At 43.3% G+C, this 18,216-nt stretch overlaps 1 protein-coding gene and 1 non-coding gene across 3 annotated transcripts in view; one reads left to right on the top strand and one right to left on the bottom strand.

Moving 5' to 3' along the window:
- Nucleotides 1-18,216, top strand: part of LOC129040104 (uncharacterized) — a 73,568-nt gene that overhangs the window by 46,609 nt on the left and 8,743 nt on the right. The window contains exons 5-6 of one of the 2 annotated variants that reach the window (XM_063667964.1): nucleotides 10,330-10,558; nucleotides 13,649-13,863. In XM_063667964.1, coding sequence (XP_063524034.1) covers nucleotides 10,330-10,558; nucleotides 13,649-13,863 — 444 coding nt within the window. Of the gene's footprint in view, nucleotides 1-10,329; nucleotides 10,559-13,648; nucleotides 13,864-18,216 lie in introns of those variants that run through there. The other variant, XR_010127014.1, reaches the window with a different exon arrangement.
- Nucleotides 12,388-12,459, bottom strand: TRNAC-GCA (transfer RNA cysteine (anticodon GCA)). The gene has a single exon. It is a non-coding gene; the product is annotated as a tRNA-Cys (tRNA).

Genomic DNA, 18,216 nt, shown 5'->3' with positions numbered 1-18,216 from the left:
GAGCTAGACTTTATAATTTAAACTAAACTTGATTAGCTTACAATTTAAAACTTTTTAAAATAGGTAAAAGTAATGGAGAAGAAAGGAAAAGAGGAAGTTGCTTATGAAAAGACTTAGAAAAGTAATAACATTCTTTAATGAGGAAGGGACATAGGATGCGAGCTAGAACGTGCTTGTAAGCATGTTTAGCACAAATATCTTGGTTAAAGTACAAAACATAGAATGTACTTATTCTTTTGTATATAACAGCTACATAAGATAAGGCTTAATAAAGAGTTATCAGCACAAAGCAAAGAGGCTTGAAAGAAGTTAGTTTTTTAAAAGAAACTATTACTTTTAACACTTATGATTTATTCTTTAATAAAAAGAGAAACTTTGAAAACAAAACTTTTTACTTTCTACAAATGTCAAAATAGAAAATGCGGAGGGGGCATCTGGAATCGAACTGGTGACCTCTTGGTTTGCAGTCCAACACTCCACCCCTGAGCTATGCCCCCTCCTGCTATTGTGGGGTTCAATTAATGTCTTTGACATGTACAGTCACACCCAGATGAACTATGCGTTGCCACTTCACAATGGAAGCTCCTAGGAGCTGCCAGGCCTACCTCAGTGAAAACTCATTGACCTTGTGCATAACAAGAGGCAGTGCCCCCTTCTCAAATACCCCGGATCTTGTGTCTTCCCTGCCTTGAGTCCTTGGTTGCGGGCAGCAGCCTGGAAAAGCACTGCCAGTGGCTGCTAGAATGGCCTTCAGAGTCAACCTCCAGTACCTGTTATGGTGGGCACGTACAAGAGAAACTGTGTGACTGAGGTGTCTGTCCTAACACACTTAATGACAGAGTTAGGTCTGGCTCTCCTAGCCCAGTATTCCATTCGGGGCAGATTCAACACAACTGCAGTCTAGGACAAAAGATGATTCTTCCAACTTTTACTTCTTCAGTTAATACAGATGGAGAATGATAGAGAAGGAGCAACTCCAAGAAATAGTGAGAAGTGTGTAGCTGAGTAGATTTCCCAGAAGCATTAATAGGGCCAATGTTACCATAGTTTCATGACCAGAAACTGTTGCTACAGAACAACCCCACTTGGCTCGCATTGTTTTTCTTAAGTGACAGGGTATTTTTCTGTCATCCAGGCTGGAGTGCAGTGAAACAATCATAGCTTACTGCAGCCTCTAACTCCTGGGCTGAAGCAATCCTCCCACCTCAACCTCCTAAGTAGCTGGGACCACAGGTGGGTGCCCCCATACCCAGCTAATATTTTTTATTTTTTTGTAGAGATGAAGTCTCACTATGTTGCCCAGGCTGGTCTGAAACTCCTGGCCTCAAGTGACCCTTCTTCCTTGGCCTCCCAAAGTGCTGGGGTGACAGGCATGAGCCACTGCCTCCAGCCTCCCATGTGACCTTTTCTGATGACAGACAGAGCCCCATCCCACCTAGAAAGAACACTTGGAGTAACACTTGGGTTACACCTTTACACCTCCTCAGCTGTGCCAAGGCCCCACTTCTGCTCTTGTCACAGGAGCTGGTAAACTCTTCTTCTGCAAACTGCCTTTCCCTGCTACTGGAATTTTCTCCTTTACCCACAGGCCTTTGCCCTGTAGTCCTGGCAACCTTCTCAGAAGGCAGTCAACAGCCAGCCACTCCTCTCTGCTGCAGGCCCAAGAGCCTGGGGAAGCACTGACTTCCACCGTGATTTCTATGATAATGTTAAAATCCTCTTGCTTTTCCTTTTTGGCAGTAAGGTGGACTGCCAGGGAAGATGCAAAGGATTGATGAGCCTGCAGGAGCACAAAACGCTGTGCTGGCAGGGCTGGGCAGCAGCCTGAGTCTAGGAAGGCTGGGACTTGTCTGGATTCCGGAGGCCAGGTGTCAGTAGTACAGTGATGAATGGGCATTTCTAGGAAGAAGTCTTAGGCCCCACACATGGTGAGGAATCAGGAAGGAGACTGCCTTGCACAAAGACAGGATACAAGAAGGGCTGAGCTCTTTCAGAAGGAGTGAAGAGAAGACAGGAAAAGAAAACCAGTCCCGAGAATCCCTAGCCGTGGGCTGAGTGACTGGGGTTTAATGGGCCCTGAATTCACAGTCTTTATTGGGTCTGAAAAACTACAGGCAACTTATTTCAAGTTGGAGTTGGATGTGTAGTGCTATAGGCTCCTGGCCAAATGAAAATCCTCCCCAGACTGCATCAGGAACTATGCTTCAAAGAATGCCTATCGATAGAGTTTGGACAAGTACAATAAGCCTGGGAGAAACAGTGCAGCGTGGATACCAATGGTGTGGATTCTGAAGTCAGACAGCCTGGCTTCAAGGCCTACCCCACTAGAAGACCTTGGGCAGATTACTGCCCTTCCCTTTCTTCAACTGTGTTATCTGTGAAATGTGGGTAATAAGAGTGTCTACTTGATGGATTGTTGTGTAGATTGAATGAGTTAATCTATGTAAAGCACTGAAGGACAGGACTGGCACGTAGTAACTTCTGTATACTGTTTGCTGAACAGTTAAAAAGTTCGCAGGGAAATCAGCTGACATTCATGAGAGCCAATAAACACAAGTAAGAAAATAAACCCATACAGCAGGAGAAGGTATCTATTGCACATAACTGGTGAAGGGTTTATACCCAAAATATATAAAGAATTGCACAAGACAGTTTAAAAATACACAACTCAGTAGAAAAATGACGAAGAGACTCGAGCAGTTACTTCATACAATTGGACATCAAGCAACCAATAAGCCTATTAAAAGATGCTCAAACCTCATGAGTCTAGAAAGGTGCAAGTGAAACCACAGTGAACTATCGCTAGAATTGTTGCTAGGTTGGTTAAAATGAAAGAGACTGATGTTACTCAGTGATGGTATGTGGAGCCACAGTAACTCTCATCCCCTGCTAGTGGTAGTGTCATTTGCTGTATCCACTTTAGAAAACTGTCTGGCATTATTGGCTAAAACTAAAACTAGAAACACCCTCTTCCTCAACAGTTATATTCCTTGATAGAGACATCAGAGAATGTATATGTACATGCAAGAATGTTCATGGCAGCATTTCTTTTAATAGTCCCAAACTGGAAACAAATGTCCATGAACAGTAGGATAGGTAAATAAGTCATGGTCTAGTCATACAATGGAATCCCAAACAGAGTTTTAAAAAGGACAGAGTACCACTACAGTGGAAAAACACAGATAAATCCTATAGACATAAGATTGAGTGAAAGAAGATAGTTTCAAAGGAGTAACTATGTATAATTCCAGTATATAAAATCAAGAACAGGCAAAACTAGTCCGTGGTGATAGAGTAGTGTTACCTTTTCGGGAGAGAGGGTAATTGGGAAGGGGAACCAGGGGGCCCTCTGAGGTGCTAGAAATTTTCTGTATCTTGATTTGGGAGGTGGGTACATAGGTATGTATGTGTACAAATTAATTGAGCTGTACGTTGAAGATTTCTGTACCTTACTGTGAGTTGTATTTCAATTAAAAGTAAATAAAAAGGAAGACATTGATACTTTTCATTTCTGGAATGTCTTAGTTGATTTATTTAAAAAATATATTTGGTGATTTTTGATAGTCTTTTGCTCCTCAATTCAGTTTCCATTTCTCCTTCAAGAACACTTTTGTCTTGCTTTCAGTTTTCAATTGAAAGCTTTCACCATTCCACCATTAAATAAGATTTCTTTTTATGTTTTAGGTAGACACATCATGAAGATGTGTTGAATTTGATTGGATGTTTTTCTTCATCTATTTTAATGACTTGATTTTTTTCCTTTAATCTGTTGTCTTAGCTTGGATTTCTTTAGAAGCAGACCCTGAAACTAGAATTTAAGAGCAAGTAGTTTATTTGGGAGATAAGTTCAGGAAACACCAGTAAGGAGTGGGAAGTCAGAGAAAGGAAAGAAGCCAATAAAAGGTGGTGTCAACCTAAATAACAGACAGAAGCTCTCTGAAAGGAAATTATATTTATTTAGGGAATGAGCATTGGCAATGGGAATACAGGTGTCACAGTAAACTATGTGTGTTTTTGAGAAGGTCATGGTAAGGGAAAGTTTTTAAAGGCAAAATGAGAAGGATTATATAAATTGTTTTGGAGAAATAATTCCTGGCTACAGCAATCGGTAACAAGGGTGGCAACAGTCCAAGGCTGGTCAGGCTTTTGCTGGGCGGATGTCCTTGCAGAAGTATTTTTTGTGAGTGTGTAAGGTTACAATAGCCTTTGTGCAAGGTTGTGGTTTTTACAGAGTCTTTTGTGATAGTTCTTGTTATCAGGAATTCATATATAAAAGGTCTACCTTTGTGGCCTTCCCTGGCTCCATTTGTCGGGTTTTAACACAGTGACTCCATTTTCATTCTGACAGCTTTCACAGTGGGATATTGGAAAAGTTACCATTATAGGCATCTGGAGCTTAATACCGTTGGGGACTTTGTAAGATGTATAACATGCTTGAGGGTTACCCTCTCCAAAAGAACAAGGCAACTTGTGTATTTCTCCATCTACTTCTATCAGTCATCAGTAGAGGGTTGCTTTCGAAGGTTGGGTCCTAATGATTTGGTACTTTCAGCCTGTTATATGTTTGGGCAGCCTGAGAATGCCCTCAGACATAAAGTTACAGGTGCTGACAGTTGAAATTGGGGCCTGCATGCACAGAACTGATAAGTTCTAAAGGAATATCAGTGGGGCAGCAACAGCATTTACTATATCCTATAGTGTGGTGAATTACAGTAATAGATTTTTCTAATGTTAAGTCAAGCTTACATTCTGAAATGATCTTAATTTGGTTATTATGTGTTATTCTTTTTTATGTAATGCTGGCTTTGATTTATTAATAGTTTTGCTTATGGTTTTTAAAGTCTATTCTATATTAATTTGTGAGATTGGCCTGTTTTCTTATATTGTCTTTGTTATTTTTTATAATAAGTTTAGCCTCATAAAATGAGTTGGGAAAGGTACTGCTGTTTTTAGTTTTCTATTGTCCAGAAGTGTCTGTGTAAGACTTACATCATTTCTTTCTGAAGTGATTGGTATAACAAGTGTTTGGTATAACAAGTGTTTAAACTATCTGTGCCTGGAAGTTTTTTGTTACTTTTTTAATGGCAAAATGTTTCATTATAAATTCAAATTCCTTAATTGTTCCATGGTTAGTCATGATTTTTAGTTCTTCTTGTGTTAATTTTGATAAAATTAAACCAGATGTTGAGGACAAATACCACTAGTATAAGCATAAAGTAAGATTTATTTGGGAAAAGTTACAAACAATGCATCAGAATGTCTGCAACTTCCCAAACTCTCTTTATTTCAAGGAAACATGTTCTTGAGCTGGACACAGTTAGACTCACGGTAGCAAGTACTCCAGAAAAGACATTCTTTCTCTGTGCCACATCAGATATTTACAGGGAAGTTTGGAGGGAATACTTAACAGTAGAAGCTTCTTGGCAAAAGAATCAGCCTTGCTGGTAGACAGGGGAATGTGGAGCATTGCCACCAAGTGCTTATGAGGTTGGCATAATGGCACCTGTATCAGCTAAAAAATTGTATTTTTTTCCTTTGAACCAGCTTAGTACTGCTAAACTAAAGTGGCTTAATGAGAAGGGAGAGAGAGCCGAGACCATCAGGGAGACAAAGAATTTCTCTCTTCATGTAAGTTCTATTTTTCTAGAAACTTTTCCATGCCATGTAAATATTACATTTCATTGGCATAAAATTGCTCATAATATCATCTTACAATCTTTTTAATTTTGGGGGAACTATAGTAATGCATCCTTTTCTCTCCTGATATTGGTTATTAGTGTTACTTTGTCAATCTTGTCTGGATTATTACTTTTATTGTTTGTTTCAAAGAACTTTAGCTTCATTGACCCTCTCTCTTGTGTGTTTTCTACTCAATTACTTTGTGCTTAATTACTTTGTGCTTTCATTAATTAATGTATTACTTTCTCCCTTATTTTTTCCTTGGAGTCATTTTACTATTACTTTCATGCCTTTTGGGAGAGATGCTTAGTTTGTTCATTTTAACCTTTTCTTTCTATAATACTAGAGATGCATTAAGGCTGTAAATTGCCATCTAAGTACTCTAGAGCTGCAACTGATAAATTTTAATATCTAGTATTTTCATCATTTAGTTCAAAATATTTTATAATTCCTATTACAATTTATTCTTTGACGCATGGGTTATTTAGAAGTAGAATTTTCAGTTTCTAAACACAAAGATTTTCTAATATTTGTTGGATTTGTTAGTTATTTGATGTTATTAATTTCTAGCTTAATTTTATTTTGGTCAGAAAACATGCTCTTTATGATTTCAATACTTTGGAATTTGTTAAGACTGGCTTTGTGGTTCAGTATACAATTCATGTTTGTCAGTGTTCCACGTGCGCTTGGAAAAAATGCATATTCTGCATTTAAGTGCAAGATTCTTTACATGTTAAACAGGTCAGTTTTGTTAGTCATGTTGTCCAAATCGTCTGTGTCCTTTTGATACTATGTGTCCTTGTTTACAAATTCACAAGGATTTTTAAGATCTCTCACATGAAAGATCCAGCGGAGGTTTATCCATTTCTCATTTTCAATTTTGTTTATTTTTGCTTATTATGTTTTGAGGCTATGTTATTAGGTATACCAAATTTAGAATTACTCTTTTTGGTGAATTGAACTTTCTGTCAATACAAAATGACTCTCTTTATTCCTGGTAATGCGTTGGGCCTCAAAAACTATTTTCTCTATTACTTACTATAGCTACATTATATGTAGTTGTTATAGATACAGATATCTTTTCCCGTTCTTTTATTTTTAACATTTCTGTATCCTCTCTCATGAACAAGATACAATTTTTTTTAATCCAGTCAGTTTTTTTGTGTTTTAAGTGGGGAATTTAATGGATTATATTCCATGTTCATACTTGTAACACTTTTGATTAAATTTCCTGTCTTTGTCCGGCAAGTTCTAGTTTCTTTTTATCTCCTTTACGGTCTTCTTATGGACACCATAGAAAGAGATCCTCATAGTTTAGAGGTGAGATTCCTACCACAACCAAGCCTGGAATGAACTGGTAAAAATCTGCAAGAGTCCCCTGAGCGAATGGATTCCTCTACTGAGGGGATCACCCAAAAGATGGTTAATGTGTGACTGACAGAAGGTAGAACTGGGCTGTACACAAGGAAACCAGTAACCTGGTCTACTCCTGAGAGTGACCTAGACACCTTGGGCCAGGATCTGCATAGAATTAAAACACAAAGAGCTGGAGAGTACAATCATTGGCACTCTCTTTGTGTTAACCTAGGCAGGGACAGGTGTATCTGGGGACATCAGTGTTCTCAGTGCCTATTGAGAGGTGGACTCCAGAGAGGAGCGGCACCCAGTTCCAGCTCCAACAAAATGACACCCCTCCTCTTCGCACTGTCCAAGTCCCTCTGCTCAGACTGCAGGCTCATCAGTGACCTGCTGTCTCCCCACACTCTGTCCTTGCGATGTGTTCCCTCTGCTTTACAGGGAGAATCAAAGCTGCCAGACCTCAGCTCCTCGGCTTCCCACCCTACCACGGAGACATCTCTCTTCATCTGTTCTCAGTCCCTTCCCTTCTGTCTCAGAGAAAACATTCTCCTCTTTCCTTCCAAAGCAAATCACCCCATCTGTACTGTTGTCTCTATAACTGAATTGATTGAGTTCTTTCTCAATCTCCTTGCTTCCCCCACCCAAAGAATGCTCAGTCTCTATCCTAAGTTAGATTAGATTACCCACTTTCCCTTGTAGCTACTGCTATATTTCTCTCTGGAAAAAAGAAATTTTTATTTCTCGACTCTTCTTTCTTACATTTTCCTCAGCCTTTACATCTGATCAGTCACCAAGTCCTATATATTTTATCTTGAAAGTTTCTCTGGAATCCCTTTTTCTCCTCTGCATTCCTTTCCTTACTCTGTGTCACTGGGCAGGGTATTTAACTCTATAAGCTTCAGTTTCTTCTTCTTAAACACAGATAACATTTCTTATGACAAATATAACTTATGATAAACTGCCTAGTGTGATATGAGCACATAATAGGGGTTCCGAAAATAACACCAGTTCCTGTCCTTGTCTTTTGGGAAACTCCAAATCATTCTCTGTAATGTCTCCGAAATGACCTCCTGAAACAAATGACCTGACCTGGTTGCTTCATTTTAGGGCACAGGACTCCTGTAGCCCACAGAACAAACTCAGAATTCAGCCGGTCATGGTGGTTCACGCCTGTAATCCCAGCACTTTGGAGGCCGAGGTGGGTAGATCACCTGAGGTCAGGAGTTCGAGACCAACCTGGCCAACGTGGTGAAACCCCGTCTCTACTAAAAATATAAAAATTTGCTGGGTGTGGTGGCACAAGCCTGTGATCCCAGCTACTCGGGAGGCTGAGGCGGGAGAATCACTTGAACCCTGGAGGTGGAGGTTGCAGTGAGTTGAGAACGCGCCAGTGAACTCCGGCCTGGGTGACAGAGTGAGACTCCATCTCACAAAAAGAATGGTTGGAATTCCAAAACATCTCATACGTGCAGAGTTTTGAGTCTAGTCACCCGCTTCCAAGCCTTAGGCTGCAGTCACAGTCTTCCCACCCCCTGCTCTGCACACTCATCACACAGACACTTCCAGTCTACTCCATATGCAAGCAGGCACACCTGCAAGCACAAACACACACAGGTGCACACACACCCAGGCACACACACCTGGGTCTTTCTTTTAGACCCAGAAAGCACTGCAACAACGTTGCATCTTTGTTCCTCTGCGTTTTCTGTCTGGCATGCCCTTCCCACACACTCACCTTCAAGACCCCACTGACGCTCACTGTCTCTGCAGAGCTGTCACGAAGTCCACACCCGGAGGTATCCCGGCTGTCATCCACACTGCTTTCTGTCGCAGCTAATATCATCTTTTGTTGCACATCACTTTTCCTCACTAGATCAAGAGCTTCTAAGAGAGAACAGGGATGATTTGTGCTAGATTTCACTCATCTCTGTATCCTCCCACAAAGGCTGGCCTCTTGATTACTAAATATTTGAGAAATGTAATTGAGGGGATTGACTGCTGACTCTGTATAGGTCAATAGCTCTCTGGAGTTTTGTTCTCACCCAGAGGGAGAAGGATGAGGGAGAGGAGGCTGCAGGGCTGGCTGAGGGCTCCGTGGCCTCGGTGGAAGGGGAGTAGGCAGCAGGAAGAGAGACACATTTTCAGTGGGGTGGGTCAACCCTGCTTATGTAAGATGGCAATGTCATAGCTATGGTTTCAACACTGAAGAAATACTAGTTATGGCTGGGCATGGTTTCTCATGCCTGTAATCCCAGCTCTTGGGAAGCTGAGATGGGAGGATTGCTTGAGATGGCTAGGTCTAGACTAGCCTGGGAAACATAGCAGGACCCCATCTCTATGAATTAAAAAATAAAAAAATGAGCTGGACATGTGGCACGGGCTTGTAGTCCTACCTACTAGGGAGACTGAGGCAGGAGGATTGCTTGAGCCCAAAAGTTTAAGGGTACAGTAAGCTGTGACCTATACCACTGCACTGTAGTCTGGGTGACAGAGTGAGACCTCTGTCTCTATAAAAAATTAAAAATTAAAAACAATTCGCTGGGCATGGTTGCTCGTGCCTGTGGTCCTAGCTATTCAGGAGGCTGAAGTGGGAGGATTGCTGGAGCCCAGGAGTTGGAGGCTGCAGTGAGCTATGATCATGGCACTGTACTCCAGTCTGAGCTGGACCTGAGCTGAGTGAGAAACTCTTGAAAGAAGAAAAGGAGAGGTAAGGAAAAAGGAAAGGGAAGAAAAGGGAGAGGAGGGGAAGGGAGGGAAGGGACTAGTCAGAAAAATACAGTCATTCACCTGTTGAGTGACAAGTCAAATAACGGCTTGGATCTAGTGCATGAGACTACAGACTAAAAAATCTCTCTGTTTCAAATCTCCATGCCGACTCCTTACTGTTTTTTTAGTGGTGTTTTTTGTTTGTTTGTTTGTTTGTTTTGTTTTTGAGACAGAGTCTCCCTCTGTCAACCAGGCTGGAGGGCAGTGGCACAGTCTTGGCTCACTGCAACCTCCGCCTCCTGGGTTTGAGTGATTCTCGTGCCTCAGCCTCCTGAGTAGCTGTTATTACAGGTACCCGCCACCATGCCTGGCTAATTTTTGTATTTTTATTAGAGACGGGGTTTCGCCATGTTGGCCAGGCTGGTCTCAAACTCCTGGCCTCAGGTGATCCGCCTGCCTCGGCCTTCCAAAGTGCTGGGATTACAGGCATGAGCCACCAGACACAGCCAGGCATTGTTCTATGTGCTTTAAACCCTCACCAAGAAAACCTGTGAGGTGGTACGATTATTGTCTTCTATTTGACAGATGCAGAAACTGAGGCCCAGCAGAGATTGAGTAACTTATTCGAGTTGTCACTCACCTCACATGCTCCAGCAAGCATCCAGGAGGGCCTGCCTCTTGGAATAGAAATCAGACATCCCACAGGAACTTCTGAGGTTTTCCCACTGCTGCCAGATGTATGCAAGGAACACGTGATCTTCGTAATTCCAGAGCGGGGCAAACTGCTTGGCACCTCTTCAATAGGTGACATTCAGTGAGTAAATGACTGTGACTCAACTGTGACTCTCCTGACAGCCTCGGCCTCCTCAAGTATTCCCCTCCAGGTTGTACTTGTCCTTGTTAGCACAGTCTCATGAGACTGAAGTCCCTACCCCTCAAACCTTAGCCTGCCAATTCTAAGAATTCAGAAATGCAGCCCTGCACTCTGTGGCTGGCTCTGGACCAAAACGAGCACCATTTCTCCTTGACCAGGAGTATGGGATGGAAGGTAGAGAGAGGGGCTGGAGAGGAGGAGCATGGAGGGAGTGGCTAGGGAGGTCGGCAGTGCTATCTACTGAGGAATTCCTGAGACCTGCTTTGAGTGCATTGTGCTAATGAGGTGGGGGATTCCAAGACGAGGCAGCCTTCAGGGCATCTGGATGATAATAATGGATTGAGGAGGTAAACCCCATACAGATAGAAGGAACATCAGTGTGGCCCATGCCAATCTAAGATGTATGTGGATAAAGTTCACTACCAAAATTAAACTTAACAGAAAGGAGAACCTGGATTTGAACCAGGGACCTCTTGCTCTACAGTCAAAAAGCTCTAGCCCTGAGCTATACCCCGATGGCACACTGAGGTTACCTAGTTAATACCTTTCATCAGTGGGGGAGCACTCAGCTTTGTAAAATTAAATGATGGCTTCCCTCCAGGACTGACTTTCTGGAAGCTGCCAGACCTGATTCACAGCTAGACACCTTCCCTCAGCTCTGCAGCTCACCAGGCCTGTCTCTGGGTGGAGCTATGAGCAGGAGAAAAGGATGGAGGCTGCTCGTGGAACCCCTAGCCATTTCCCATTGTTTTTTGGGGTTAACCCAAGAGCCGGTCACTGGTCTCCAAAACAGTCCACAGATTCCGATCTGACCTCCCAGCCCGAATTCCTTTTTCCTGCAGTAAAGACAGAGTGGACAAATATGATAACTGATGATAAACTGCCTAGCATGATATTAGCACATAGTAGGGCATAGTAAGCATTCAAAAAATAACACCAGTTCCTGTTCTTGTCTTTTGGCAAATTCCAAACCAGTATCTGTAATGTCTCCTAAATGACCTCCTTAGACAAAGGACCTGACCTGGTTCTTCATTGCAGCACACAGGTCTCCCTGTGGCCCACAGAACAAAGTTGGAATTCCAAATCATCTCATACGAAGACTCTTGAGTCTAATCCCCCACCTCCAAGCCTTGGGCCCCAGTCACAGAGTGGGCTGTAATTCACATGTAGCCGCAGAGCTACAGGAGTTTGGTCGTAGGGGCAGCACTGCAGAGCCTCTGTCTCCCTTGTTAGAGGAGCTGAGCCAGGCTTTTGGCCTACAAGGTTGAAGCAAGGGTGTGAGTGAGCTCTGGCGTGAGAGAAACCAGTTCTCCAGGGGAAACATCTGCCCTCCATGGGAATGCCGTGTGCTGTGATGTGTCTCCCCAGGTCTGGCCACCACTCCAGTACACCAAACTGCTGCTGTGGGAAGGAGCCGGGAGAGTGATAACTTGGGGTACCATTCCCTGTCTGTTTCTGGGGAGCCTGCTGTAGTACTACTCTCTGGTCTGTCCTGGAAAAACCCAGAAGCATACTGCATCACAGCTTGAGAAATTACATATGTAGGGGGAGCAGGGAGCTAGATACCAAGAATATGAGGGATACCTGTGGAACTGGTCCTGGAAGAGATGAGAAGAAGTTATCCATGGAGCCAGGTTGCAGCTGGGTAGGCCTGAGCTGTAGCTTCCAGTTCCAGGGAAAATCAGGTGGAATGGATGAAAAGAAACTGGAATATGACCAACAGCTTCTGTGAAGAACATAACAGCTTGTATGAATAGAAAAAGTACAGTAGGGGGCACCCAGATTTGAACTGGGGACCTCTTGATCTGCAGTCAAATGCTCTACCCCTGAGCTATACCCCCTGCTTGTCGTAAGTGTCTAATAAGCACCTTTCATGTTGGTAATCACACCCAGCAGTCCTACAGCACATTGAAAGTCCCTTCTTGCTTTTAGAGAGTAAGACCAGCAACTGATTTTACCACAAACTTACCCCAGAAAAGTCCATCCTCAATTCCCAAACCCTAGCCCCTGCTCAAATGCCTGCACATCTCCCCGCCCTCCCTGAGTTTGTGGTGACAGGAGCAGCTGGGAGGAGTGTTTCCGTTTACTGCTGGAACAGCCTTTAGGTCTACATGTCTGATTTCTTCTTGTTTACACTACAAAATAGCAGTTTGGAGACACAAATTGAGACATGTGCAATACCGACATCTGAAGATCTCTCAATCTGGAATCTGTCCATTAAATCCAGTTCATGAAACAGGGAAGTTCCCAGGCCCTGACATGGATCAGCGTAGTCCTGGGAAGCATCATGGAGACAACATAGCATGAGGACGACACAGCTCCTCCAGGTTTGGGCCAGAAAACTCCACTGCTAGTGTGGAAAGCTCTACTCTGAACTACACCCCCATTCTCAGTGCAAGGCTGTTTTAAACCTTACATATATTTTTGTTTTCATCTAAGTATCTTGTGCAACTATTTTTGAAAGTCATATATTGCTTTTAAAGCTTATAATAAAAGAAACCTCAGTCCTTTGTATTTTCCTCTTGCCACCCAGAGGCAGCCACTCACCACCCTTTTGGCTGTTTCTTCTAGTCTGTTTGCCTCTATAATTTTAAGTAATGTAAATATGTCATAATATGGTATGTCTAATTTAATCACATTTAGACATCATTAGCTGACTTATTTTTGTAGGTGAGGATTATCACTCATGTGCCTTCTTTTCTGTTTTCCAGTATACCTACTATATATCAACTTCTTAGATAAAATGCTATATATTTACTTTCTGTTCAATTTTATCTTCCATGTTTTAATTATTATGATTAGTTAATAGTGTTTATGGTCAATATACATAATCCTAAGCTGAACTAAGAGTTCTGATGGAACTTTATTTTCCTCAAGTTACTGATAGCCTCACATTTTCAACTGCTTGGTTTTCTTGGAATATCTACAATTTTCCACAACCTTTCATTGCTCCATGAAATGCCTGTCAAATCAATTTACCACATTGTAAAAGCTGTTAGATAATTAACATTTTCACTTCTTGTTTTCCAGTAGCTCTCCAGCTTCCTGCTCTGTTTGTTCTGGCTGCCCTGGAAAGCCTGCTGCTCAGCCCATGCCCCGGGACTTCCTCCACCCTCACCAGGACATTCTTTCCATCTCTGTCTCCTGTGTGCAAGTCCCTTTTTCCTGGATTCCGTGTCTTGAATGTTTCTTAATTTACTTCCTCATTTTGGCAGAGGATGTCCTCCAGTTGTTTTCTGCGAATGGTGAGTAGAGGTGAATTTTTTAAGACCGTGCATGCCTCAAAATGTCCATAATTCCACCTACACACTTGATTAGCAGTCTGGACAGACATAGGTTTCTAGTTTCAACTTATAATCCTTCATATTGTGAAGGCTTGTTTCTGTTGTCTTCTGGTGTCTAGTATTGCTGTAGAAAAGTCAAGTGCCATTGTGATCCTCTGTCTTTTGTATATCACCTGTTGCTTTCACTCTTGAAGTTTTGAAGATCTTCCCTTTCGTCCTGGTATTCTGTAATCACACTGTGATGTACTTGATGAAGACAGTTTTTTATTCATTTTGTTGGGCATTTGGAGAATCTTTTCTAATGCAAAGCCAAGTCCTTTCATTATGAGTAATGTTCTTGTATAATGTCCTTTCCATCATGTTCTCTTTCTGGGACTTTTATTAGTTTTTGTTTGTTTTGAGACAGTGTCTTGCTCACCATAAACTTGAACCTCTGACCTCAAGCAATCCTCCCACCTTAGCCTCCTGAATGGCTAGGCTTACTGACACACCCCACGATGACCAGCTGATTTTTTTTTTTCTTTGTAGAAACAGGGATCTCACCATGTTGTCCAGGCTGGTCTTCAACTCTTGGCCTCAAGTGATCCTCCTACCTGGGCCTCCCAAAGTGCTGGGATTATAGGTGTGAGCCACAGCGCCAAGCCTGTTAGTTGGTTTTTACACATCTTGGTTTTAACCTCTAACTTTCTTATTTTTATCTCTCTTACTGTCTTTTCCTTTGTCTTTTTGTTTTATTTTACTTTCTGGGAAACTGCCTCAACTTTATTTTTCAAACTTTCTATTTAATTTTTTATGTCTTCTATCCTTTTTTCTTACTTTCTAAGTTATCTGTTCTATAATTGACCCTTTTATGTGTCTTGTTTAACAGATGGAATATTTTCTCATATTTCTCTCAGAATATTTATTAGTTTCTTTGACGTTTTCCTCTCCTTCCAGCTAATATACAAGTGAACCAGTGACCTGCAGCTCTGCCCACACGGGGTTAATGACCAATCAGATTCTCTCTTTTCAAGATGGTTAACATAACAGACACCAAGAAAGGGAAGAGGAGCTGACAGCAGAGGGGGAAGCTGAAAAGAGGCACAAAGAATGGCCATAAAAGATATGAGTATGTTGAGTGGTTAGTGATCGGAAACTATGAGTGATATGGTACAGGTGTTTGTAGAAGAGCAGTAAAGCCATTGATCAGGTCAGCTATCAATGAACTCCTGCTAGAGAAGGGGTGGTCTAGGCCTGAGTCCTAAAGCTTTGTTAGTGATGTCAAAAGTCATCACTTTTGAGGCTTCAAAGGCCTCAGTTGTCTGATTATTTCTGTATCTCCATGCAAAGCCCATGACTCCTGTTTTATTCTCACCCCTACCTGTGATGAGCCTGAGACACTCCATGCCTTGTAACCCAGTGGCAATATGATCAGGGTGGGGGCCGGCTGGCTGCTCAGGTGGGCCCCCCAAGCAGAGTCTCAGCATAAGTACCATGTTTAGGTCTCACCTTTTTGCATTGTTTGAATTTTACCCAAAGCCACAATTTCAAAAAATGAACATTATTTCACAACTCTAGATCTTCCCAATTATAGGACTATTCACACTCCCTAATCAGGACCCCTTCCCACATCAGCACAGGCAGGGGGGTCTGCAGCAAGGCTGATGTTAGAGTGGAGGTGGCCTGCAGACCCTGGAGAGTTTGCTGCACTGGGCCAGAGCATCCTGTCCTCTGCCTGCCCAACAGCAGAGCCCCCTCTCCAGGGATTATTCAGGTCCTGCTGGGAGGAACAAACACCAAGTCACAGTACCTTTCCCCTTCATATATGTTTCTGGGCAACCCCAGCTTTCCAGACGGTGACTTTTCCCAGTGGTCATATCTGGTCTGGAAGATTCCCTATCGTCTCGAATAAAGGTAAGCACTTCCTAAGTCCCCTTCAGCAACACATGCACAAACCGCCTCTTAGAGCACGTACCTTCTGCAGAGAGACACGCCCAGAGGGTGAGCTGATTTTTAAATTACAGTAGCTCCCTAGCTACCAGAAAAGCCCAAGTGAGATCTGAGGAAGTGGTTCTAGCTTCTCTATCCACCCGCCCTCCAAGGAGCTGAAGACTTCAGGCTGAGGAGGGCCGGCTGAAATGGCCAGAAGAGGGGACTGAAAGGGAAGCAAGGTGTCCTCTTAGCAGGGGAGCAGGCCTGCCAGTGAATCAGAGCCACTCTGGGTGTAAAGAAAGAGCCGCAGGCAACAAGAGCGTGGGGCTCAGCTCCCAGAGTCAGAGATACTGGTCAGCCAGCCCAGGTGCCAGTGCCAGGGCCAGGGTGCAGTAGCTGAGTGCAGACCAGGAGGCCTTGCTTCCAGTTCAAGCGCCCTTCATCTGGGCTTGCATTTAGTCAGCAGAGATGGTTCTGCACTTCTCATTACTTTGACCCAGGAAGCCTGGTCCTGAATCTGTAAAGTCTATAAGTGAAACTACAGTTGACTTTGAACAACACAGGTTTGAACTGTGGGTCCACTTAACAGGCAGATTGTCTTCTGTCTTTGCTGGCCCCAAGACAGTAAGACCAACCCCTCCTCTTTTCTTCTTCAGCCTACTCTGTGAAAATGACAAAGATTAGGACCTCTGTGATGATTCACTTCACTTCTACTTATTCTATAGGAAATAAATTTTCCCTTCCTTATGATTTTCTTAATATTTTCTTTTCTCTAGCTTTCTTTATTGTAAGAATACAGTATATAACACATAGAACATACAAAATATGTGTTCATTGACTGTTTCTGCTATCAGAAAGGCTTCCAGTCAACAATAGGCTATTCGTAGTTACATTTCAGGGGAGTCAAAAGTTATATCCGCATTTCTGATGGCAAGTTGGTGGGCAGAGGTCATAGGGGAAAAAGCAGTCTGGAGAGCTGAAAAACGATGGAGGGTAACTCTGAGCTGCATTGCATGGAACCAAATTCTGTGTGGTGACTGTAAAGCCCTTCCATCTTTAGCATCGTGTTCCCCTGCTACTCCCTGCCCCATCTTCCCTGCTCCACTCCCCAGGCTCCCCGTCCTCAGGCACTCCAGGGCCCGCACTTGATGCTGGCCTCTGCTGAGGCTCCTTCTGCCTGCACAGCTCCTGCCTGTAGCTCTGCAAGAGCAAGGCCAGGCTTCCTACATGAGGCTCCAACTTCTGCACTCTTCAAAACTTGAAAAGAAATTGACTTGCACCTTAGAAAGTGGCAGTGTTTGTCTCTTAGGCTAATATATTATGGGAGTAAGCAGATTGCAGCTACAATTATGTTATTATAGACTATTATACTCTTGTTCAGGGAGAAAAAATCTGCTAGGGATTAAGCAGAATTGGGTTCAGATCTTTGCTTTTTTTTTCTTTGTTTAAAAAGTAATTATTATTTTTTGTTTGTTTCGGATCTTTGCTTTTAGCTGTTGTTGCTTTTAACTCCATGGAGAGACCGAATGGAGTGAGCCCAGCAGGGCATGCTGGGCAAGAGAGGTCTCCCGAGTCCCAAATAAGAATTTCAAGCAGTATAAAACAAGGCAGCGAACCCACACGTGGAAGTCTGATACCACTTGCAGAAGGGAATTGAATAGATGTCTCCCTATTGGTAAGGATGTGGTTTTATTGACTTGAAATAACAAAGCCCGCAAGCAACAACTGATCATCTGCGGGATACTGCCACAAGGAATAATTGAGCACTCACTCAGACACAGGGGAAACCACTGCCTCTTTCAGTCTTTCTCCCAGATTCCAGCAGTCAGTGTTAAAGCATTTCACCTTGTTCACCTCCCTGAGAAGACGTTGCAGCTCACTCACCCCAGTGGGCACTGGGAGCCTCTGCTCAGGTGGGAAACAGATGCCCCCCACATGCACATCTGGTGTTTATGAAGCAGATACTGGGGCGTCATAAACACACAAGGGGCAAGGAAGTAGCCCCAGGGTATAGTGTGGGGCCTCCTGACTGAAAGTAGCTTGCAAACCCCTGCCTATAACAGCCACTTCCTGGCAGTCATTGTGCCACTTAGGAGCCCTCCTCACCGCTCTTCCTTTAGTTCCTTCACTCTGTATAGACCCTGCCAGAGCAGCTCAGGGTGGAGCAGCTGCAGCCATGGGACCTGCTCCAGGCAAGGCCCTATGCTACACAGTCCCTGGGGGTGAGGATTCCAGAGGAGTCAGTTCCCTACCGCCCTTCCAGGGGATGGCCCTGGGTGGTGGAGATGAGCGTTCCCACAGGGAAAGTGAAAGTTGCAAGGCTGTTGCGGAAACACCAGGGGTTCCATCTAGGTCTTGCTGCTCATCTCACAGAAAGCCAGTCACTGAGACGAGTATTGTCAG

This window comes from Pongo pygmaeus, chromosome 6, assembly GCF_028885625.2.
Source record: "Pongo pygmaeus isolate AG05252 chromosome 6, NHGRI_mPonPyg2-v2.0_pri, whole genome shotgun sequence".
In the NCBI taxonomy this organism is placed as follows: domain Eukaryota; kingdom Metazoa; phylum Chordata; class Mammalia; order Primates; family Hominidae; genus Pongo; species Pongo pygmaeus.
This window is presented reverse-complemented; position numbering and strand designations above follow the sequence as displayed.